The sequence below is a fragment of the Macaca fascicularis genome, chromosome 11 (genome assembly GCF_037993035.2).
Source record: "Macaca fascicularis isolate 582-1 chromosome 11, T2T-MFA8v1.1".
Taxonomy (NCBI): domain Eukaryota; kingdom Metazoa; phylum Chordata; class Mammalia; order Primates; family Cercopithecidae; genus Macaca; species Macaca fascicularis.
In genome coordinates this window covers 47,515,124-47,540,986 of record NC_088385.1, presented here as the reverse complement: position 1 = coordinate 47,540,986, position 25,863 = coordinate 47,515,124, and the positions used below count along the sequence as shown (strand labels likewise).

General features: G+C 35.4%; 1 protein-coding gene across 7 annotated transcripts in view; it reads right to left on the bottom strand.

The window, feature by feature from the left end:
* CNTN1 (contactin 1) overlaps window positions 1-25,863 on the bottom strand; it is a 393,567-nt gene that overhangs the window by 64,664 nt on the left and 303,040 nt on the right. For all 7 annotated transcript variants that reach the window (XM_045365082.3, XM_005570587.5, XM_015430734.4 and 4 more), the window contains one exon: window positions 13,730-13,879. In XM_045365082.3, coding sequence (XP_045221017.2) covers window positions 13,730-13,879 — 150 coding nt within the window. The remainder of the gene's footprint in view (window positions 1-13,729; window positions 13,880-25,863) is intronic.

Sequence of the window (25,863 nt, the reverse complement as noted above, 5' to 3'; positions counted from 1 at the left end):
CTGGGTGATTCTGGAAATTGGAGGAAGGTAGATATCTTTCTGAAGAGTAGAGCCTGTCTCTCTCTCTTCTTCTCTCTAATCCAGGCCTCCCCTCTTTCTGTAGCATGACCATGAGGCGCATCTCAGGAAAAACTCTAATTCAATATTTTTCACAACCCCTTAGGTTGCAGATGGGGAAACCTATTATTTACACATGCCTTTTTATAATGCCAAAAAGTCCAACTCCTTTATTAGGTAGAGATATTTTACTAGCATGCAGACCAGCATCCTTACAGGTGATAAACTCTATGTAAATCAGGCACCACCTCCTCAAACCTGACTATAAAATTCGGCATATTCACTACCAGCCAGTCTTTGCCGCTCAGGGACCCCTCTCTCTATATATAGAGAAAACTGTTTCTCTTTTGCTTCTCTTCTGTCTATCAAACCTCTGCTTCTAAACTCCTCGTGTGTGTCAATGTCCTAAATTTTCCTGGTGCGAGATGACAAACTGCAGGGTATATACCCCAAGTGATATAGCTGCTTCATATCCACTTCTTTAAATAACTGAAACTTCTCTTTAAAAACACACAAAACTGCTTTGAACTGCCAAGTCCAATGGCCTCTTTGATTCTTTCCAAGTTTTTCTCTTTCCTTGAAATTCTTTCAGGTAAGCACTGTATCTTACTGGAATTGTATACTTAGCACCTAACTGGCCTTGTACAGATGAATAAAGTATTCGTTGTTTATTCCTGCAGTCTGGGCACCACCCAGCTACCCAGCCATGTGGATGAAGTCCATGTTTCTATAGAGGACATACCTTTTCCCATGCAAATGCTTTGACTCAGTCTGAAATACCATCCCCAAATCTGTTAACATTTCAAAGAGATGAAATGTTGGTCCCCAAATCCCCTCCCATTTTGGAATAGCCACATCTTCCTTAGAGTGCTCAAAGCAAGGTATCCATTTACTGAATTGTAGCTCCTAATAACTGTGATTAGGAGTTACCTAATCACAAAGATACCTACATGAAAACTTCTGATATTAGCTATGTAAATTCTTTGGTGAAGTATGTACATTAATTGCACAGAAACAAATAAAACTATATGCAGAACTATATGGTAGATCACTCCTACTTAGGGGACACACAGAAGGCACCCATACCTTCCCCACCAGCACCCAGCCCCTGAGCCAATACCACTTCCAGCATGACCACACAGTCTCCAGCAGGGGTCCTCTGCTCCCGCCCCCAAGCTGTGTTGCCTTTGCCACTATGGTGAACACCTGAAGGGAGGCAGACACCCCAGCACTTGCTAGCACTCTGCTACAGTTGCTACATCTCAGCCCTCTCCTCCAGTGCAGTGGATTCCAAACTTTGAGGAACCAGAGGGCAAAGTAGAGGCCCAATATGAGTCCCCCAGAGTCATAGCATGCAGTCCAGGAATTGGGAGCTGAATGTTGGCCTCATAAAATCTTGCGGAAGCTAGTCAGCTAAATCTACCTTATACCACAATCAAACCCTTAAGGTCATCAAATAGGATAAAAGAGGAAAAAAAATCAAAGGTCATCAATTTCAAAGATTAAAGATAGATAAGCCCACAAAGATGAAAAAGAATCCTCTGAGAATGTTTAAAATTGAAAAAGCCAGAGTGCCTTCTTTCCTCCAAATGATGAAATCACCTTTCCAGCAAAGGTTCTGAACTGGGCTCAGATGGCTAGATTGACAGAAATAGAATTCAGAATATCCACAGGAATGAAGATTATTGAGCTATAGGAGTACACTGTAACCCAAGGTAAGGAAGCTAAAAATAATTATAAAACAATGAAGGAACTGACAGAAAAAAATAGACAGTTTAGAAAAGAATGTAACTGACCTGATAGAGCTAAAAAACACATAACAAGAATTTTATAATGCAATCACAAGTATCAATAGCAGAATAGACCGAGCAGAGGAAATAATCTCAGAGCTTGAAGACTGGCTTTGTGAAATAAGACAATTAGACAAGAATAGAGAAAAAAGAATAAAAAGGAATGAAAAAAATCCAAAAAATATGTGACCGAATCTCCAACTCACTGGTGTCCCTGGAAAAGATGGGGAGAATGGAACCAACTTGGAAACCATATTTCAGGATATCACCCAGGAGAGCTTCCCCAACCTAACTAGAGAGGCCAACATTCAAACTCAGGAAATGCAGAGAACCACAGTAAGATATTTCACAAGAAGATCATCCCCAAGACACATATCATCATATTTTCAAAGACTGAAATGAAAGAAAAAATGCTAAAGGCAGCTAGAGAGAAAGATCAGGTCAACTACAAAGGAAGTCAACCAAACTAACAATGGACCTTTCAGCAGAAGCCCTCCCAGCCAGAAGAGATTTGGGACCAGTATTCAACATTCTTACAGAAAAGAAATTCCAACCCAGAATTCCATATCCAGCCAAACTAAGCTTCGTAAGCCAAGGAGAAATAAGATCCTTTTCAGATAAGCAAACACTGAGGGAATTTATTACCACCAGACCTTCCTTACAAGAGCTCCTGAAGGAATCGCTAAATATAGAAAGGAAAGACCATTACCAGATACCACAAAAACACACTGAATTACACAGACCAGTGACACTAAAGCAACCACATAAACAAGTCTTCAAAATAACCAGCGAACATCACAATGACTATATAAAATCCAGACATATCAACAATGACCTTAAAGGTAAATGAGCTAAATGCCCCAATTAAAACACACAGAGTGGCAAGCTGGATAAAGAATCAAGACCCATTGGCATGTTGTCTTCAAGAGATCCATCTCACATGCAATGACACTCATAGCCTCAAAATAAAGGGATGAAGAAAAATCCACCACGCAAGTGGAAAACAGAAAAAACAGGGGTTGCAATCCTAGTTTCTGACAAAACAGACTTTAAGCCAATAAAGGTCAAAAAAGAGTAAGAAGGGAATTACATAGTAGTAAAGGGTTCAATTCAACAAGAAAATCTATAGTAAATATGTATACACCCAGGAGAGGAGGACCAAGATTCATAAAGCAAATTTTTACAGACCTTTAAAGAGACTTAGATTCCCACATAGTAATAGTGGGAGTCCTTAACACCTCACTGCCAATATTAGATCATCAAGATGGAAAATTAACAAAGATCATTAGGACCTGAACTCAGCATTGGATCAAATGGACCTGATAGATACCTACAGAACTCTCCACCCCAAAATAATGCAATATATATTATTCTTATTGCCACATGGCACATACTCTAGAATTGAGCATGTAATTGGAATTAAAACACTCCTCAGCAAATGCAAAAGAAATGAAGTAATAAGAAACAATCTCTTGGAACACAGCAAAATCAAATTAGAAATCAAGAATGAAATTCACTCAAAACCATACAATCACATGAAAATTGAATAACTGCTCCTGAAAGATATTTGGGTAAATAATAAAACTAAAGCAGAAATCAAGAAGATATTTGAAACTAATGAGAACAGAGATACAACATACCAGAATCTCTGGGACACAGCTAAGGCAGGGTTAAGAGGAAAATTCATAGCACTAAATGCCCAACCAAAAAGTTAGATTTCAAGTTAACAACCTAAAATCACAACTAAAAAAACTAGAGAACCAAGAGCAAACAAATCCCAAAGCTAGCAGAAGACAAGAAGTAACCAAAGTCATAGCTCAACTGAAGAAGTCTGAGACACAAAAGTTCATTCAAAAGATTAACAAATCTAGGAACTGGTGCTTTGAAAAAAATAAAATAGATTGCTAACTAGACTAATGAATAAAAGAGAGAGGATTCAAATAAACTCTTATCAGAAATGACAAGGAAGGATGTTACCACTTACCCCACAGAAATATAAGAAACCACCAGAGGCTATTATGAACACCTCTACACACATAAACTAGAAAATCTTGAAGAAGTGGATAAATTCCTGGATATATATACTCTTCCAAGACTAAACAAGGAAGAAATTGAATCCCTGAACAGACCAATAATGAACTCTAAAATTGAGTTAGTAATAAATTGCCAACTAACCAAAAAAAAAGCCCAAATCCAGCACCAGATGGATTCACAGCTGAGTTCTACCAAATGTACAAAGAAGAGCTAGTACCATTCCTGTTGAAACTATTCTAAAAATTGAGAAGGAGGAACTCCTCCTTAACTTATTCTGTAAGTTGAGCATCATCCTGATACCAAAACCTGACAGAAATACAACAAAAAAGAAACCTTCAGGCCAGTATCCTTGATGAACATCAATGAAAAAAATCCTCAACAAAATAACTGGCAAACCAAATCCAGCAGCACATCAAAAAGCTCATCCATCGCAATCAAGTAGACTTTATCCCTGGGATGCAAGGCTTGTTTAACATATGCAAATCCATAAATGTGAAACAGAAAAACAGAAACCACATGATTAAATCAAAAATACAGAAAAAGCTTTTGATAAATTTCAACACCACTTCATGTAAAAACTGTCAATATACTAGGTACTGAAGGAACATACCTCAAAATAATAGCAGTACCTATGACAAACACAGAGCCAACATCATACTGAATGGGCAAAAGCTGGAATCATACACCTTGAAAACTGGCACAAGGCAAGGATACCATCTCTCACCTCTCCTAGTTAACACAGTATTGGAAGTCCTAGCCAGGGTAATCAAGCAAGAGAAAGAAATAAAGGACATACAAATAGGAAGAGAGGATGTCAAGCCATATCACTTTGCAGATGACATGATCCTATATCTAGAAAACCCTATAGTCTTGGCCCAAAAGCTTCTTCAGCTGATAAACAACTTCAGCAAAGTCTCAAGATACAAAATCAATGAGGGAAAATCTCTAGCATTCCTGTACACCAATAACAGTCATGCCAAGAGCCAAATGAGGAATGCAATTCAATTTATAATTGCCACAAAAAGAATAAAATACCTAGGAATGCAGACAACTAGGGAGATGAAGATCTCTACAAGGAGAACTATAAACCACTGCTCAGAGAAATCAGAGATGATACAAACAAATGGAAAAGCATTCCATGCTCATGGGTAGAAAGCATCAATATCATAAAAATGGCCATCCTGCCCAAAGCAATTTATAGGTTCAATGCTATTCCTACTAAATTACCATTGAAATTCTTCACATAACTAGAAAAGACTTTTAAAATTCACATGGAGCCAAAAAAAAAAAAAAAAAAGAGAGAGAGAGAGCCCAAATAGCCAAAGCAACCCCCTAAGTAAAAAGAACAAAGCTGGAGGCATCCAACTAACCAATTTTAAACTATTCTACAGGGCTACAGTAATCAAAACAACATGGTACTGATATTCAAAAACAGACACATAGACCAATGAAACATAATATAAAACACAGAAATAAGACCACATACTTACAACTATCTGATTTTTGACAAAGCTGACAAAAACAAGTAATGGGGATAGGACGCCATATTCAGTAAATGGTGTTGGGATAACTGGCAAGTCATATGCAGAAGATTGAAATTGGACTCCTTCCTTACACCTTATATGAAAATGAACTCAAGATGGATTAAAGACATAAAACCTCAAACTATAAAAACTCTGGAGGACAACTTAGGCAATACCATTCAGGACATAGGAATGGGCAAAGATTTCATGATGAAGATGCCAAAAGCAATTGTAACAATAGCAAAAATTGACAAATTGGATCTAATTAAACTAAAGAGCTTCTGCACAGCAAAGGAAACTACAACAGAGTGAACAGACTACCTACAGAAAGGGAAAAAAAATTTGCAAACTATGCATCTGACAAAAATCTAATATCCAGCAGCTTATAAGGAACTTAAACAAATTTACAAGAATGAAACAATCCCATTAAAAAGTGGGCAAAGGTCACGAACAGACATTTTTCAAAAGAAGACACACATCTGGCCAACAATCATATGAGAAAAGCTTCACATAATGATCACTAGAGAAAGACAAATCAAAACCATGATGGGATACCGTCTTACATTAGTCAGAATGGATATTATTAAAAAGTCAAAAAATAACAGATGCTGGCAAAGTTGTGGAGATAAAGGGAACACTTTCACGCTGTTGTGGAAAACAGTGTGTCAATTCCTCAAAGACCTAAAAACAAATACCATTCAACCTAGCATTCCCATTACTGAGTATATACCCTAAGGAATGCAAATTGTTCTATTATAAAGACCCATGCATGAGTATTCATTGCAGCACTATTCACAATAGCAATTACATGGAATCAACCTAAATGCCCTTCAGTGATAGACTGCATAAAGAAAATGTGGTACATATACACCATGGAATACTATGCAGCCATAAAAAAGAACAAGACCATGTACTTTGCAGGAACATGGATGGAGCAGGAAGTCATTATCCTTAGCAAATTAGTGCAAGAACAGAAAACCAAATACTGCATGTTCTCACTTATAAGTGGGGGCTAAATGATGAGAACACATGGACACATAGAGGGGAACAACACACACTGGGGCCTATTGAAGAATGGAGGGTAGAAGGAGGGAGAGAATCAGGAAAAACAACTAATGGGTACTATGCTTAATACCTAGTTAACAAAATAATCTGTACAACTAAACCCCATGACAGAAGTTTATCTTACACAACAAACCTGCACATGTACCTCTTAACTTAAAATAAAACTTAAAAAAACAAAAAAATAAAACTATATGATTATTTTGTTTACCCATAGAGAAATTATTAATAATATGAAGTTTGAGCAATTTTATTTTACTATTCAAGTGTCATCACATAGCTGTTAGAAAATGAAACTCAGTACACAGGGTTAATAAATGAATAATTTATAGCACTTTAGATAGAATATATATTAGAAGCTGGAATATTAAAATAACTTCTAGGAACTCTTTTACCCCTATAACTCATATTCTGAAGTTAAAACTTTTCATGCTATAGGAAAACAAAAAGTATGTTGTCCTGTAATCAAACAATAAGGGTATTTAAGTACAAGTATAGTAGTCACGGGCAAATAATTTCAAAAATAACTCTAAAATATTATACTGCAATTTTTCGAATCAAATATTGCCTTCCTTAGGACAAGTATTATTTGTTAAAGCATTGTACTGAAATGCTTTTCATTATAATCAATATTAGCCTTTTTATTTGGAACAGACCTAAAAATGGAGTATGTTTAAATTAGATTATCTATTTCCATTTTATCATGTTTCTTTTAAGTACTTTATGACATATTTTCAAGATTGATTTGGTCTTCAAAGATCTATTGAGCTCAATCCACGGAAAATGGGACATAAACAAAAGCACAGAAGAGGCCAAACACGGCGGCTCACGCCTGTAATCCAGCACTTGGGAAGGCCGAGGCGGGTGGATCACGAGGTCAGGAGATTGAGACCATCCTGGCTAACACAGTGAAACCCGTCTCTACTAAAAATACAAAAACAAAATTAGCTGGGCTTGGTGGCAGGCACCTGAAGTCCCAGCTACTTGGGAGGCTGAGGCAGGAGAATGGCGTGAACCCGGGAAGCAGAGCTTGCAGTGAACTGAGATCGCGCTACCGCACTCCAGCCTGGGCGAGAGAGCTAGACTCTGTCTCAAACAAAAACAAACACACACACACACAAGATCGGTAACTGTTTCTGTTAATACAGTGTTTTTATATCTTACTTGGATTATCAACTTAATTTCTTTCATTTAGCTTTGAATGTTCAATTGTAGCCTTAGCATATTAGAAAAAGGACTTGACACATAACCTACATATTTAACATGAATCTGAGAATAGAGGAGTTAAGTGCTCTCTTTGCACTCAGCCCCGCAGAAATGGGGACTTGGCCAGAGTGATTTGTTTCAGGGAAGTAAATCACCCTAAGCACAAGGAAGCTTAAGTTTAGGCTCCAGTGCACTTAAGAGAAAACAAACTAGACATTCTTTACACAATAAAACATTAAAAAGAATGTAAACTATTATTCAGAAAAAGTATTGAATTATTAATCATTTATTAACAACATGTATAATTTTACTATGAAAGTTTAAAAATAGTGAGGTGCTTTTACTTGTCCTTTTGTCTTAATTTCTGTTTAATAGTAATTCCCTTATGATGCTTATAAGAGTGCTTCTGTATTTCAGTCATAGATTTAAAAGAAAATCAAGCCAATGCCATGACTATTCTTTCCCATGAAAAGAAATTAATGCTGCCAAGTTTCCTTTCAGATCTGAATGCTTAAGTAATTTGCATATAAGTACCTCTTTGGGCTTTGATGTTTTATTTAACAATGTACAAATTAGCTTGTGACAAATCTTAAATTATAAAAATTATAAAGTATATGAAGATAAGCTTTTGATTCAAAACATATTGACTACTTTAATTCTTGTTAATTATTACTTTAACTTACACAGTCATTTTTACAGATGAAACGTTAACCATGAATGTAACTTTTTTCTTTGACTTGTACCAAAATTTCATGGTTATGTAAGATTCAACATGGTTATGTAAACAGTGCTCTAGTCTGGAAAACCAAAAGGATTGAAGTCTAACACCTGCCTTAATTTTATATTTATACATACATTCTTTTTTTATTATACTTTAAGTACTTAAGTATATAATTCTAAAGAGCTATTAATAAAATCAAATGAACTATATAATATTTTAACATTAAAATGAGAATAGTTCTTTGCAACTCTTATGAGCGCTTGCTCTGATAGAGGAGTATATTGCTAACACCCCTAATATAATCTACCATGTTAAAATGATGTTCCCATTGTAGGTTAAAAAGATGGAGGGTCACAGATAGTTATGTCTTATCAGATAGAAACTGTAGGTTTGTTTATTGTTATAGGCCTTGTTTTCAAACAAGAAATTTAAATAGGTGAAGCAGAGTGAGTTTTTAATTGCACAAAGAAATGATAATCTAAGAATAGGTCATTTGGGGAAAATGTTTGGATGGGCAGAAAAGAATTCTTTACATTAAAATTATAATTATCCACAGTAAAATCCTTATGAAGAATCCAAACCAATTACAGACTATTTGTTTAAATTAAGTTAAAATATGAACACTTTCTACTTTCCTCAGTATATGGACAATAGCATCGAATATATATGTTAAACTTCAATCATCAAAACACAATGTATTTGGCAATAGAGTCTTCTAAATTATAATATGCAAATCTACTGTCACCTTGATCACTCCTTTTTTTCTTCATCCTCAATTAACTTCCAATAGACCCAGTCATCATCTTACCCTCCTGGTTTCTCCTTTTTATCTTTAACAAATATTTCAGTGTGTTAAATATAAGTTTGCTGAATGAATGAATGATCTCAGCTTAATAACAGACACATCTAGAACTTAGAAGTTATTTTCATATACTACATCTAACTGGATACCTAGATCAGCACTTTGAAGTAGGTTAATGAATTGGCATCATCCCCTCTTAATAGGAAAGGCAAATGAATCCTGAATACACTAATTAACTTGCCCAGGTTATACTGCTCACATGTGGAGAAGCTGCTGTCTTTAATTCAGGTCTTCAGATGGCTTAAACATCTATCCTCTTTGCTTCTTTTTAAAAAGATTTATTTAATTACTAATGACAGCAACCAACATCAAATAGTACCTTACCAGCTATAAAATATTTTCTTATTTCTATTATTCTCCTTCATCAATATGTGTAAAAAAGAGAAAGAAGAAAGAACGAGAAAGAATACTAAATGAAAGAACAACAGACCTTCATTAGGCATGAAATCAAGGCTATATACATAATATGAAAGTTTTGTTTCTGGTTTTATTCCTTTTTCCCTTTCCTTCTTTTGACTGGCTTGATCTGGCTAATAAACAAAGCTGTTAATCCTGAATGTACCATTTTAGGATGTGGACTCACCAACTGCACCTGCAGAGCTATTAGCTATGGGGGCATATCTTACAATGACACATTATTTCAAAGGATACTGTTGTTATCTCTTTTCTATAGTCAAAATTAAATTGGTTAAAATGAATTACAAATCCATCTTCTAATTTTTCATTTGGGAGCATCCATTTTATAATGCACTTATCTGAATCCAAAGAATGTACCCAAGTGTGCACTGAGATCTTAGCATTAAATAATTGGACAGATAAGGGCATGTGTGGCATTGGATAATGTCATGTCTTTCAATCAGCATAATGAAGCTGGGGACCAACCTTTCCATCAAATGGGAACCAGCCCTGTCCCATATAACATAAGCTGGCATCTCTTAGAGAGTTGATATAATGGTACATGACAAAACAAACATCCCTCATTTAGAAAGTATTTTTATTTTCTTATATAAATGAAAAATGTAAATGTCCAATTTTATGCATATTCAATTTTAATAAAGCAAGTAAACAGCAAAACAACAGAGAAATTCTTTTGAATTATATCAAATACATAAAATGATTTTTAAAAGATGATTGAAAATTACATAAAATTATATGACCTTTCTTCTATGCCTATAAAAATTGGAAATGTATTGCTGAATGGGTAATCCATTACAAAGTAGACAGGAGACCATATTTTCTTGTAAGCATATTAAATTTTTAAAGGAAATTTAATAGCACAATAAATAAATTTTACTGAGCAAATACTAGGCATCGTAGTGTTATCTGCTTTCCTTAATATGTTTGTAAACATAAAAATCATCCCTTAGGATAAATGATTCCCACTTAGAAATGAGAAAAGTGAGGCTCAGCCAGACCCAGTGGCTCATGCCTATAATTCCAGCACTTTAGGAGGCCAAGGCGGGTGGATTGCATCAGCCCAGGAGTTAAAGACCAGCTGGGCGACATGGAGAAACCTTGTCTCTACCAAAAAACACACAGAATAGCTGGGCGTGGTGACTAGCCCCTGGAGTCCCAGCTACTAGGATGGCTGAGGCAGGAGGATAGCTTGAGACCAGGAGGTCGAGGCTGCAGTGAGCTGTGATTGTGCCACTGCACTCCAAAAAAAAAGAGCCACTGAACTGTCAAAAAAAAAAAAAAAAAAAAAGTGAGGCTCAGAGGTTAAGTAACGTGCCTCAAATTACACAGCTTTTAGATAATAATGCCAGCATTCCACCAAAGAATCAGTGGCCGGAGCCACAATACAGGCCACTGTCTTCAGAGCAAAGCCTTTAGAATGAGAAACACCTAGATTTGAATCCCAGTTCTGCTTCACATTAGCTGGGTGTAATCTTAACTTCCTCATCTGTTTCGTAAAGTTATTGTGGGAATTAAGCAATGCAAACAGAGAACTAGGCACTATGTCTGACGGTATACTGCAAATGTGTAAACTATAGTAATGAGTTTATTAATCAAAGATCTCAAAATATTTTCTGATGATGGATTAACAAATGTGTTAGAAGTTACAGAATTATTATTTTTTTTTTACAATTGAGAAGAATGAATCAACTCATATCACTACAAGGTTGTATCTTACTCTGTGAATAGGTGTGTTTGCTTTTGGACTTGGCTCTGATGGCTTGTAAGGGAAGTTATTTGGTAAGCACATCAGATAGGGAACTAAGTCCTTAACAAAATACCATTTTAGAAAACATAATGTAAGAGATGATGCCTAAAGAAGGTGATAACAAAAAAGTTGGTTTAAAGTAACAACTGTGCCAAAATTTTAGGTTTGATATTACTTGGAAACAATTTTTTCCTAACACTTAAGGATAAGAAGACATCATGGTAAATACTCTTCAGAGTTACATACGAATCACTGATAGTGAGCACTTCACTTCTAGATATGATCTTAAGTATATATTATATTCAGAAATTTAGGTATGAAAGAATTAGATTGAATCTCTCTGAGACATTGTTTTTGCTGTTTTTATTCTTAAAAAATATTTAATGTTGTCACTTCTACTTTGAGATTAAAAAATAACTTAAGACAGATCTTATGGTAATCATGTCTAGATGATGAGCCTATATATTGTAAATAAATCATTTTCTGAGATAAATAATAAAGATAATATTGGCAACAAAATTCCAAAAAACGAGGGAGGCCTACATCTATTACCAGTGCCAAAGAAAGTATCCTTTCTCTCTGACAATTTTTACTTAAAAGAATGGTGTTCAGCTAAGACTTAAGTCAGATTGTATTAGTCAAGAGATCACAGAAAATTAATTAAACTCCGTGATTAAAGGTCTATATTTGAGATAGGTAGGTAAAAGTATTTTACCCGAGGTAAGTTTGTTTAGACCAATTTAATCACTTGGTATTTTTCTGCAATTTTAATGAATCCTTGTTAAATCAAATACATGATCTGTCAGTATAAAATTACATAGGTAAACCACCAGTGGGATCATGCCCCAGTTTCTTTTTATTTTTGTTTTTAAAGAAAGAGCAGCACTGTTCAGTCCATAATACAGAAGCCTCTATTACAAACATAGGCAGCTCTAGGGAATAATGATACAAACCAAACACAGGAATCCTGGCTATATGGTATCTGTCTCCTATAAAGCTTCATCTTAGATTACCTACATATCCTGATGAAATTTTTGTGTGAGGTACAGAAAAGCAAACACTAGTGTTCATTTTGTAGATGGATATGCTAAAACAAAAAATTTACTGTTTAGGTCATATCTAGTATCATAGTTAAGGATGAAATCTAAGTTTCTATTAGAACTCTAATAAAGATTCATATAAATAGGTATGTTTCTAGAATCCTGCTTGAGAAGCCGACTTTGAGAAAGCTCAATGTATGAGAACAGCTGTCAGATCTAAATTTGAATTCTGAATCTTGCAATTAGTCATATTAACTTAGATAAACTATTTAGTGTCTCTGAGTCTATTGCCCATTAATGAACATAAGCATAGGACTACCTATGTCAAACGTTATTATGGGGATTAAATGAAATGGATGTGAAAGCATTGAACACAGACAAGGTATTTTAGTGCTTTGGCCCCTTAATTTCAGAATTACCATTTTTATCTAATAAATTACATTAAATTACATGAAACTTTAAGAGATAATTTACTTATGGCAGTGCCTGTGAATTGCTTGGCTTTTCAAAATAAAGACATTAGAACTCATAATTATATTTAGAAGTTAGGCCAAGGAACTGAGGCAAGCAGAAATGTAGAGAAGTGATATTAAGAGATCACAGTAGCATTTTCATGGAACTCTGTCATTCATTTAAAATCGTCTCTACACCATCTAACACTGAAGTTTGGCAAGGCCTAGTCAAATGAGCTCAGAGAGGCTACATTTTATTTTTGATACAGGGAATAATAAAAGAAGAGCTATCATTAAAATCAGAACAACATTTTTCCTTAGTAATATAGGGGAGAAGGAAAAAATAAGAGTATTTCCTGCACTAAAGGCTATTTAATTGCAGTTAGTATTTACCATAAACTATTCACCGACGTGGCCATTCAGTTATAAATGAGTTTGAGAGAGACACAAAATTATGAACCTTCTAAATCATGAAACTTGTTTAATAAAGCAAGAGTCTGCCTAGTTAAGATTCAGAATTTACATTAAAGTTTATAATCTAAATACTCATGTCATTCCAATGGTCTCCAGTGGCATTTTCAGTAGTCCCTATTACCTCTTCCTCTATACTAATTATGTAAAATATTCTTAAACTTCGTATTTCCTCTTTTGATTTTTGACTATCTTGATAGAGAATACACACATGTGAAATACACACACATGCTTTTTAGATGAATCACTTACCTCAGAGCATTATTTTCAAATACATTCAACCATATATTAAAGTGGCACTGTATTTACAAATCTTTTAAAATTTCAAGTTTCTTCTATATACATACCAGCACCATCTGTTTTAATTCTGTTAGATGGTATACTGGGCTCTCCTCTACCCAATGTATTGGTTGCTACCACGCGGAATTCATACTCCATCCATGGGATTAAGTCCACTGCTCTTGCTGCCTCCATATTTCCTTCAATAATTGGGGGATCTAAATAAAATAAACAGTAAATAGAGAATATAGGTTGATTAACTTATCACTTTTATAACTTTCATTTTTATTTTACTATTTCAGGGAGAATGGTATATATTACATTGAGTTGAAGTAAAAACTACAACTAGGAATGACAAAATTTAAGTTCAAGGGAGTAAGAGAAGAAGTTTAATAAATAATAAACTTACAAAGAGCGATATGCATATGAATCACCTATGTAAGTAAGTTTGAGGCAGGGAGACTGCAATTCTACATGTCTAACAAACCTCCAGGCTTGCTGCTAGTCCATGAACTGCACCTTGAATAGCAAGGAGCTGTATTGTGAAGGTGTAATCGAAAAGGATTTCCTGAGATAAAGGTACAATTGGAGAGGCAAAATTTTATGTATTGCCACTGATATAGTCTATGGCTAGCAAATGGTTTATAACTAGGGTAGAAAAGGTTAAAGTTTATATCCTTTTTACTTGGTTTTGTAGATTTATACTCAAATCATTTGGACCAGTGATAATAAATGTCATAATAATTTTATTAAGATTTGTTAAGTATCCCTCAGAATTCATGCTACTAGATACTAGTAGAGATGAGATGATAAATTATGGTGGAATGTGATCTTAGCTTGCTTATTTAATTGAGATATAATAAAACATGCAACCAAGGCAGGTCTGTGTATTATTATAAGCTTGCCTCAAATATTTCCACATGTTTTTAATAATCAACCTATTCATGTAAATACCTGTACCTGTAGGCTTGTCTATGACTCAATATCTTATTATTTAGGGAAGTTTTATCTGGCAATGTAGACCACAAATACATAATTTTTAAAGATGACATGTCCATCAACACAATAAATGCTAAGCACCCCAGCATCCAGTTTCTACTTTTGGACAAATTCTCACATGGCTCGGACTGTCCCATCTCACCCTGCCGTAATTTTAACTCTGCTAGACACTACTTTTGCTTATTTTGTTATGGATTTGTTCTGTAGATTTGACATATATTTTTGACTTTCTGATTAAAAGTTTCCCTTTACCTTCCCCTCTGTTTTGATTTATTAGGATTTATTAAGAATTTCTACCTCTTTATTTCCTATCTCTTTCACTCCTCCCTTACACCAAATCAGAAGCTGTTTGTTTTAATTCACATGCATAAGGACATTTTTCTAGGTAACTGAAAGAAGTAAAGTGAAGTTTTGGTTTGTGAAGGGCTGTTTACGGAGTGAAGGGAGAATAGAGCTTATGTGATGATGCTGAGTAAGGTAGCCTTTTTGTTTGTTTGTTTCTTGAGAGGGAGTCTCACTCTGTCACCCAGGCTGGAGTGCAGTGGCGTGATCTCGGCTCACTGCAAGCTCCACCTCCCGGGTTCACGCCATTCTCCTGCCTCAGCCTCCTGTGTAGCTGGGACTACAGGTGTCCACCACCTTGCCTGGCTAATTTTTGTATTTTTAGTAGAGACAGGGTTTCACCGTGTTAGCCAGGATGGTTGATCTCCTGATTTCGTGATCCGCCCACCTCGGCCTCCCAAAGTGCTGGGAGTACAGGCGTGAGCCACCATGCCTGGCCAAGGTAGCCATTTTTTACTAGACACTATTCATTGATATTAACCCCTTATAGAAAACAGGCTGTATTGGGTTAAATGGTGCCTTTCCCCACCCAAAAAATGTCCATGTCCAAATCACCAGAACCTGTAAATGTCATCTTATATGAAAAAAAAAAAAAAAAAAAAAAAAGGCTTGGCAGACCCTTAAATTAAGTTTAAGGTTGTAAGTGTTAAGAATCTTAGGGTAGAATTATCCTAAATTATCTAGGTGGGCTCTAAATCCAATGACAAATGTTCTTATAAAAGAAAGACACAGAGAAGAGTCACATCTAGAAGACCAGAAGGCTATGAGACCACCAACGGTAGATATGAAAGTGACATAGCCGCAAGCCAAGGGACATATGGAGCCACCAGAAACTGGAAGAAACAAGGAATGGAGCCTTTGGAGAGGATGCAGCCCTGCCACCACCTTGATTTTGTTCTCCAAACTATGAGAGAGTAAATTTCTTTTGTTTTAGGCTACCAAGTTTATGTTAATTTGTTGGCAACCCTAGGAAACTAATACTGAACCTTAAAGGCAGAAGTTGATGGAGCTATTTGTGAGTTTATAATTATTGAGTTTGGCAGGGGTTCGGGGGTATGCAGTACAAAAGTGTTTTAGGAGGCTTGAGTCTGTCAGACCTGTTCCCCTGCTTCCTAGTCTCAAAACTCCAGCACCATTTAAGGGTTTGAAGAATGGAAATGTTGGAAGCATTTTAAAGAATGAAGATATTGTGTTCTTATGATAGTCAAGGCTACACTGGGGCTTTTCCAAGGAAGCTGGGAGGTCAACAGGTAAGAGCAGGTGTCTGCTAGAACAGAAAAAGAACCAGGTGGATGTGTGGAGAAGCTGCAGCTGATTGACTGATTTTGAGCGCATGTAAAAAACGTGAGGATCCAGTATGAAAATCTCCCAAACAAATGGAAGACATTTTCATAAAGTAGAAGATCATAGTTGACCACCAAAAATATGTGAAGGAATGATGGTAGGTAAGGCAAGAAAAGTCATCAGGAGTCATTTTATGCTAGATCTGGATTCCAGCTGAGGAGCCAAGGCTTTGATTTTAATGAGTGAGATAAAGAAAGGAAGAATAAGCAACCAAACTCAGAGTCATGACCTCAAGCAGGTAGACCCTAGGAAGAAGCCCTTGGTCCAAAGATGCAAAAAACTCTCTCAGAAGGGGAAAATGAAGTGTACATTAAGGGAATGGAATTCCAGAGTGGACATTCTGAATTATTAAGGAAGGAATTTGCTATAAATATTTTAGAATAGTATTCCCACCAGGATTGCTAATAGCTTGACAACTCTTCTTTTTAGAACAAATCGAATTATTATTATTCTTGATACTTTATATTAACATCAGTACATATGAGAATACAAATATCTAAAACAAACATGTTTTGGTAAATAGTTATAATATCCCCTCAATAAAATCATCCATGTAAGTAGTAGGAATAATTTAGCAAAAACATGATTAACATCTATCATTTTTAAAAGATGTACCAAGAATTGAAAGTGTCTCTTTTCTCTAAGCTGCTTTCACTTCCACAAATTTGGGTGGCACTTCTGACCCCAACCACATCAGAGGTACATAATTTAAAACACATTCTCTCTAATATTTTCCCAGCTCTTGTCTTGAGCTAAGTAGCCCAAGTCATCACTACAAATGGAACTCCAAGACTGGCTAGGTTCATATCAGGCCCACACTCAATGTATTTCTTTTGTCTCCCCCTTGTTTGTTCCTGGCTATCATTTGTGGCCATATATACATTTTTTCTACTTTTTATTCACATTTTGAAACCCCTCAGGGCCTAGTATGCCCAGCATGATGTTTTACAAATAGAAGTACTTAATATATTTTTGCTAAAAATATATATGTAATACAAATTCTAAAGTTTGTGTCTATTTAGAGTAGACAATGTCTCAAGGCAAGAAGCATAGCCTTGTCTATAGCAATCACTTTAGTGCCTTCTTCATCCTTGAATCAGGCAGGTAAGAGAAGGAGGGCACTCTTTTACATTGCCCCACCACATAATATCCATCACTCTATGACCTCTATATTGTCATGTATTCAGTCCATTAATTGTCCTGTCCTGTCTAAAGCAGAGATTACTACTCCATCTTCTTAAGCCCTCTTCCTTTCCCTTCAACTGTGAGTTGATTCTCATTTCTCTCTTCCACTGCTGCTGTGTATGCTTTTTTTAAAACTTGGTTTTACCTTTAAAACATATTTTATATGTTCTATTGTGAGCCCTAAATGTCTTCACAAATGGACTTGTACCTAATGCAATCTTCTCTCCTATTCCTTAAGCCCTGGTAGGAACTATTAGATCCTTTTTTCTTCTTCTCATTCTTTTTTTACTTCCTCCAAAATCACCTACGCAGTTTGGGAGCAGAAGCCTGCTCCCTAAAGAAGTAAGCTTTGCTTTGGAAGCAGATTTATGCCTCAAGCCAAATGGAGAAACAGGAACAGAGAGACTTCGTGTCCTTTTTCTTCAGCCAAGTTCCTTGCAACCTGTTCGTTATTCTTGGAGCCAGAAAGAGAGTAAAGTACTTTGCATAATGGAGGCAAATACTGGGGATCAGGAGCAGACCTTGTTCTAGACCTGATTTTTAACTGGGTCAGTTCTGAGTTAGGCCATACAGTTAATCTCAGCAGTGAAAAATCAGATCTTAACAGTATAATGCCTGATTTTGGCGGAAGCAAAAAAAAGGAGAAAGAGAAGAAGAAAAATAAAGGATCCAATAGTTCCTACCAGGGCTTAAGGAATAGGAGAGAAGATTGCATTAGGTACAAGCCATTTATGAAGACATTTAGGGCTCACAATAAAGCATATAAAATGTGTTTTAAAGGTAAAACCATGTTTTAAAAAAAGCATACACAGCAACAGTGGACGAGATAAATGAGAATCAACTCACATCTCTCTTTTAAAAAAACTAAATGTTGTATATTAAATGGGTAGTTCTTTAAAAATTTGTTTTACTTTTAGTGTAAATTTTAAGCAAAGAGATATAAAGCAGGAGACCTTAGTTCTTACTTTAGTATTTAGGCCAAAATACTCAGTTTAGCAACCAGCTATAAGCAATAATTCATAGATCTATTTACAAATGCCTTGAGCCCTAAGGCTTAGAATAAAAAGAAGTTTCTTACCATTCTTTGAGGAAAAGAGAATCAAGCCTCATGGGTATCACAAGGCCAATAATTCATTGTGTTTTAGTTGCCTGAAAATCATGCTTGTGGCGCCCTGCCTTTAGACCACACTGATTAATTGTTTGAGCAGCTTCGGAAACAGCCAGAATGACTTCAGGACTGAAAAACAGATTGTGTCAAGAATAACTCCAGCCAATGTAAGCCCCTCCACTGTAGACTTTTACAAGTTATCTGAGTGAGTCCTGGCATTTCTTTAAGATCTAAACATAAGCAGAATCTTTGGTGTCCCCCATTTCAATCTAAAACCCAAATATTTGAAAGTACCAGAACAAACCTACTCACTCAGAGATTCTAAATAAAAATTCAGGTGTCTGTGATGTTCCCCTTCCTGTGTTCAAGTGATCTCATTGTTCAATTCCCAGCTATGAGTGAGAACGTGTGGTATTTGGTTTTCTGTTCATGCGATAGTTCGCTGAGAATGATGGTTTCCAGCTGCATCCATGTCCCTACAAAGGACACAAACTCATCCTTTTTTATGACTGCATAGTATTCCATGGTGTATATGTGCCACATTTTCTTAATCCAGCCTGTCACTGATGGACATTTGGGTCGATTCCAAGTCTTTGCTATTGTGAATAGTGCCGCAATAAACATACGTGTGCGTGTGTCTTTATAGCAGCATGACTTATAATCCTTTGGATATATCCCCAGTAATGGGATGGCTGGGTTAAATGGTATTTCTAGTTCTAGATCCTTGAGGAATCGCCATACTGTTTTCCACAATGGTTGAACTAGTTTACAATCCCACCAACAGTGTAAAAGTGTTCCTATTTCTCCACATCCTCTCCAGCGCCTGTTTCCTAATTTTTTAATGATTGCCATTCTAACTGGTGTGAGATGGTATCTCATTGTGGTTTTGATTTGCATTTCTCTGATGGTGAGTGATGATGAGCATTTTTTCATGTGTCTGTTGGCTGTATGAATGTCTTCTTTTGAGAAGTGTCTGTTCATATCCTTTGCCAACTTTTTGATGGGGTTGTTTGTTTTTTTCTCATAAATTTGTTTGAGTTCTTTATAGGTTCTGGATATTAGCCCTTTGTCAGATGAGTAGATTGCAAAAATTTTCTTGCATAGGTTGCCTGTTCACTCTGATGGTAGTTTCTTTTGCTGTGCAGAAGCTATTTAGTTTAATTAGATCCCATTTGTCAATTTTGGCTTTTGTTGCCGTTGCTTTTGGTGTTTTAGACATGAAGTCCTTGCCCATGCCTACGTCCTGAATGGTATTACCTAGGTTTTCTTCTAGGGTTTTTATGGTTTTAGGTCTAACATTTAAGTCTCTAATCCATCTTGAATTAATTTTCATATAAAGGATAAGGAAAGGATCTAGTTTCAGCTTTCTACTTATGGCTAGCCAATTTTCCCAGCACCATTTATTAAATAGGGAATCCTTTCCCCATTTCTTGTTTTTGTCAGGTTTGTCAAAGATCTGTAGATGTGTGGTATTATTTCCAAGGGTCTATTCTTTCCATTGGTCTATATCTCTGTTTTGGTACCAGTACCATGCTGTTTTGGTTACTGCAGCCTTGTGGGGAGATGGGGGGTGGTGGTGGGATATCATTAGGAGATATACCTAATATAAATGACGAGTTAATGGGTGCAGCACACCAACATGGCACATGCATACATATGTAACAAACCTGCACGTTGTGCACATGTACCCTAGAACTTAAAGTATAATTAAACACACACACACACACACACACACACACATGCACACACACAATTCAGGTGTCTGAGACTGGAAATGAGCATTTAAAGGCTCCTCACTGATTCTGACACACCTACTCAGTTTTATGTTACAGGTCCTAGACCCAACCCATAGATTGCCTGGTAGGACTCTGGAAGGAGCCATAGGTTTGGCGAATTTCCGTGAAGCAAAGGAAAAGCAAGCTGTGCTCTGACATCTCAGAAGGTGTGAATCCTTGATCCTTCTCTAAGGGAAATATGAATGTAACCTCATAAAAATCCAGAAATTCATGTTTGAAATGAGAACTACAAAAACTCAAGAAACAGAAAGGCAAAAAAAAAAAAAAAATACTGTCCTAGAATAGACCTGGAGAGTTTTCATTTTTAAAAAGATGATAATAATACTAGGTAAAGATATGGCAGAAGAGATACCCAAATACTGCTTATGGGAATAAAACAGGTTCTACCTTACTGCAGAGTGATTATATAATATAGCTCATGGGTTTGGGCTGTTTATACTTAATAATTTAATTTACAAATATCTATTTTAGGTAAATAACCTACAGTACAGAGAAACATTTAGGTGCAAAGATGTTAACTGCAGAAGAATTTTAATAACCAACTCAGTCTTACATAACACAGAAGTTTAAATATAAGCATATTTTCTTATTCATGTTGGATAACCTATTCCAGGTTCTCTTAACTATTTATCATAACATGCTTACTATGCCTCTTCATGTTCTGGCCAACATCCTCTTACACACACACACACCATCACTAACAATATTGTATAATTAGTCCTCTGAAAGTAGCAACATGGAATCAAACACAATTTTCTAACAATGACCTGAGCATCTTGTAGAACTCCAGGAATGGCAACAAGCTATCTGCTGTCTGTCCACTAAAAACATTCCAAGAGAAGTAAAATTTACAATAGCTTGCCTTAAAAATACACAGTCAATTTCTTCATCTCATTATTCTAAATTTAATCTTTGAAACACTGAAAGTTGATATCTTTCAAATATATTTATTTCATACCTTAAATATTTACCTTCATGAAGCTGAATTTAATCCTGTACCTTTTTTTCTTAGTGGTCACACCATAAACAAAAACCATATGATTTTTATTTCTGTATTTGTTGCAGAAAATATTTTTCACTTCCACTTAGGATGCAGTCACAAGAGAACTTCACTAGTACACTAACAAAAAGAACACATAGATAATCTATAAACCATCATTTTTCAAAGCCCATTAGAGAGCTGAGATTGTGAAGACACAAGGGACTAAAATTCATCATTGGTAGAACAGTGATGAAAGAAAGATGTAGTCATAGATGTTAGTAAGAAGAAAACAGTTTAACTTCTAACAGATATTTACAAAGTATAGGCTGATATGGCTGTTTAAAGTCACAGGGAGATCAAAGAACAAGGAGAATCTATAGTAATTTGACAATTATTTTTCGTAGGCCTTCATAACATGTACTCAAGAAAGTTTTGGGGCAGTACAAAAGAGCCAAAAAAGACTTCCCTCTGGGGCACCGATACCACAAACATGAGATAGTGGCAGGAGTGATGAGAGAGATCTGCTTCCCCTGTGAGGGACAGGTGCTTCGGACTTGTTGAAGTCTAAGGGAAGAGAAGGAGAACTGAGTAAAAAATCCGAGAACTCTGGGCTTTAGACCGATCAACAGCAGCAGGTATCTGGGCAGAAGCCGGGGAGATGAAAGAACCCTCTGTGGGGTCCAAGGTAGAAGAGCCTGCTGAAGTCTGATAGCAGGAGAGGAAAACCTCCAGACACTCAGATATGTAGGAAGGTCTGATCTTACACTCAAATCACTTGAAGCTTGCACTAAACTGAATCTAATAACAATGCTCAGATCATCTCAACTACAAATCTGATTGACTCAGTCCCTAAAGTAATGGCATGCACTTTCCCAGACATCATTAATATTTACTTTAGTAATCACTGTTCTTCTATATACAATGTTTGGAATTGAGAAAAAAGTTATCAGACACATGAGTAAACAAAGAAATATGACCTACTGTCAAGAAAGAAAAGAAAATCCACAGAACTAGACTTAAAGATGATCTAGATGTTTAAATCATCTGATAGGGTTTTAGCATAAGTATGTTAAGTATGTAAAAATGTCAAGAGGAAAACATGCACAACTTGTATAAACAAATAGGAAATTCCCTTGGAATATTATGTGAACAATATTAAAAGCAGCCAAATGCTAGAAATAAAAATTCCTGAACACAATAAAGCAGTAGGTCAAAAGTATTTTAATGTGATTATTTGCAGACTGAATCCAGCAAAATAAATTACCTATGAAAGCGAGAGAGGTAATTAGCCATTATCCATACAGAAACAGAGACACACACACAGATAAGCAGACACACGCACACACACACACACATATCCACACATACATATAGACACACACAGTCCATTTTCTGTGGAATAACATCAAACAATCTAATATATGTGTCAAGAGAAACCAAGAAGAAAGAGTAGAGCAGAGGAAATCTTTGAAGAGGTAATGAATGACTAAGAATTTTCCAAAGTTGAAGAAAATATCAACCCAAGAATACAAGAAGCCAAGCTCCATCAGGATAAATGCATTTTATCAAGCTGAAAAGCAAATACAAAAAGAAATCTCGAAGCAGTCACAGAAAAGAGACATATCAAGTACAGAGAATTATGATTAAAACAATTTCTGACTTCTCATCTGAAACAATGGAGACAAAAGACAACAGAACAATGTTTTTAAAGTGATCAAAGTGAAATGAAGAGCAATTTGGATTTTGTATGCAATAAAAGTATCACTTAAAGATGAAATTAAAGACATTTTCTGATAGAAAAAACATAAAAACCTTTGAGTCCAACAATCTGAACAATTAGAAATGCTATAAGTTTCTTAGCAGTGAAAATTATACCAGATAAAAAACAGTTTTACAGAAAGGAATGAGGAACCCAGATATAATAAATATACTGGTAAATATAAAGGAATTTTGAGACACTTTTCGGCCTATAGAATAGAAAACAATTTTCTCAGACTGAAAAAGGCATCTAAGATGATGTATTCAAAGCAGTGAAAAAAAAAAAAAACTGTCAACCAAGAATATCATATCCAAGCAACTGTATTTTAAAACCAAAGGCAAAATGTACTCACAGATAAATAAAAACTGAGAGAAATTGTTACTAAAAGACTTATCTTCCAAAAAAAATTAAAGTTATTCAGGTTGAAAGTAGTTGATCCCAAACAGCAATTTGAATAAACTCCCCCAAAATAATGAGCATTGGTAAAGGTAATTTTGTAATTATAAAAGATAGTATAAATACTCATTTTTTCTTCTATCTTCTCTTAACTTATTTAAAAGTAATTGTAGAAACCTATATATGTATGTATATATGTTCACACATATGTTGTGCATTTATATATGTGTGTATATACATAATTGTGTTATTGGATCTATGATATATTGAAATGTAATATATTTGATACTAGCTGCACAAAGGGGACAGGTAGGAGCAAAGTTGTAAAGAAATGACATCAGATGGTGATACATAGTTTGTATGTTTGTCTACTCTAAATCTCACGTTGAAATTTGATCCCCAGTGTTGGAGGTGGGGCCTAATAAGAGGAGTTTGGGTCACGGGGGTGGATTCACAATGAATGACTTTGTGCCTTTCTTCCAATAATGAGTGAGTTCTTGCTTTATTAGTTTATGCAAGAACTGATTGTTACAAAGAGCCTAGCACTTTGCTTCTCTCTTCGTTGCTCCCTCTCTCACCATGTGACAAGTCACTTTGCTTTCACCGTGAATGAAAGCTTCCTGAAGCCCTCACAAGAAGCAGATGCTGGCGCTATGATTCTTGTATAGCCTGCAGAAGTGTGAGCCAAATAAATCTCTTTTCTTTAAAAATCACCTGGCCTCAGATATTTATAGCAATGCAAAAGAGACTTAGATGATAACTCAAATCAACATGAACAAATGAGGAGGACCAGAAGTAGTAAATATAAAGGATAATGTAACAGACAAATTAACAAAGGATTATATAAACAAGCATATGTTGGTTTAATAGGCAAACAATTATGGAAAGTGATAATTTTAATATAAGATTATTGGGTTTGTGAAATATATAGATGTAACATATATATTTATATATATTTCACTGAATATGAAAGTGTTTCCCCTAGATAGCTCTATTTCATCTTCCTCTTTTGTGCTATTATAGTAATATATATAATAATATTACTAAATATTAATAGCATATATTATATGCTATATATAGTAATATAGTTATATATATTATTATATTACTATATATAGCATATAGGATATAATAAAATATGCTATAATAGCATATATAATAAAATATGTTAGTAATATATAGTATTATAGTAATATATTACTATATTATATGCTCTATAACTATATTATATATAGTACTGTAATAGCACAAAGGAGGAAGAATGAAATAGAGCTATCTAGGAGAAACACTTTCATATTCATTGAAATTAAACTAATAAAATTATAAAACCTATTCTGTTAAATCTGGTAAGGCCTAGAGTATTCATTAAGTTTGTATGTGTTCGATTATACACATGTATAGTGAATATAAACTTACCCTCGGAGCAGGATTACTTACACACACACACACACACACACACACACACACACACACAGTGAATATCATCAAAGGAATTAAAATGTTACACTAGAAAATGCTCACTTCTTCCAAAAGAAAGCAGTGAACAAGGAAAACAGGAACAAAAATAGTAAAATATTTAGAAAGCAAAAATACAATGCAACTACGATCCAACTGTATCAATAATAACATTAAATGTTAATGGATTAAATAATTCAATCAAAAGGCAGACACCATCAAACTGGATGAAAAATTCAACTAAATGTGGCCAACAGAAAACATACTTTAGATTCAGAGACCCAACGTCAATGAAAGCAGAAGAATTGGAAAAGATATATAATGGAAATAGGAACTTTTAGAAAGCAGCAGTGTCTATTACTAATATCAGAAGTACTCTATTTATTTTATTATACTTTAAGTTCTAAGGTACATGTGCACAACGTGCAGGTTTGTTACATATGTATACATGTGCCATGTTGGTGTGCTGCACCCATTAACTTGCCATTTATATTAGGTATATCTCCTATTGCTATCCCTCCCTCCTCCCCCCACCCCAAGACAGGCCCCGGTGTGTGATGTTCCCCACCCTGTGTCCAAGTGTTCTCATTGTTCAATTCCCATCTATGAGTGAGAACATGAGAAGTACCCTACTTAAAACACATCTCCTACCTCCCCATTCCTCTTTTCTGTTGTTTCTCTCTAGTGTTCATCACCACATGACTTACTATATATTTTAATTGTGTATTAGCATCTCTTCTACTATAATATAAGCTCCTTGAAGACAGGTTTTGTTGTTCTTATTTTGTTCACTGCTGCTCAGCTATACATACTGCATCTAGAATAGGTTCTGGCAC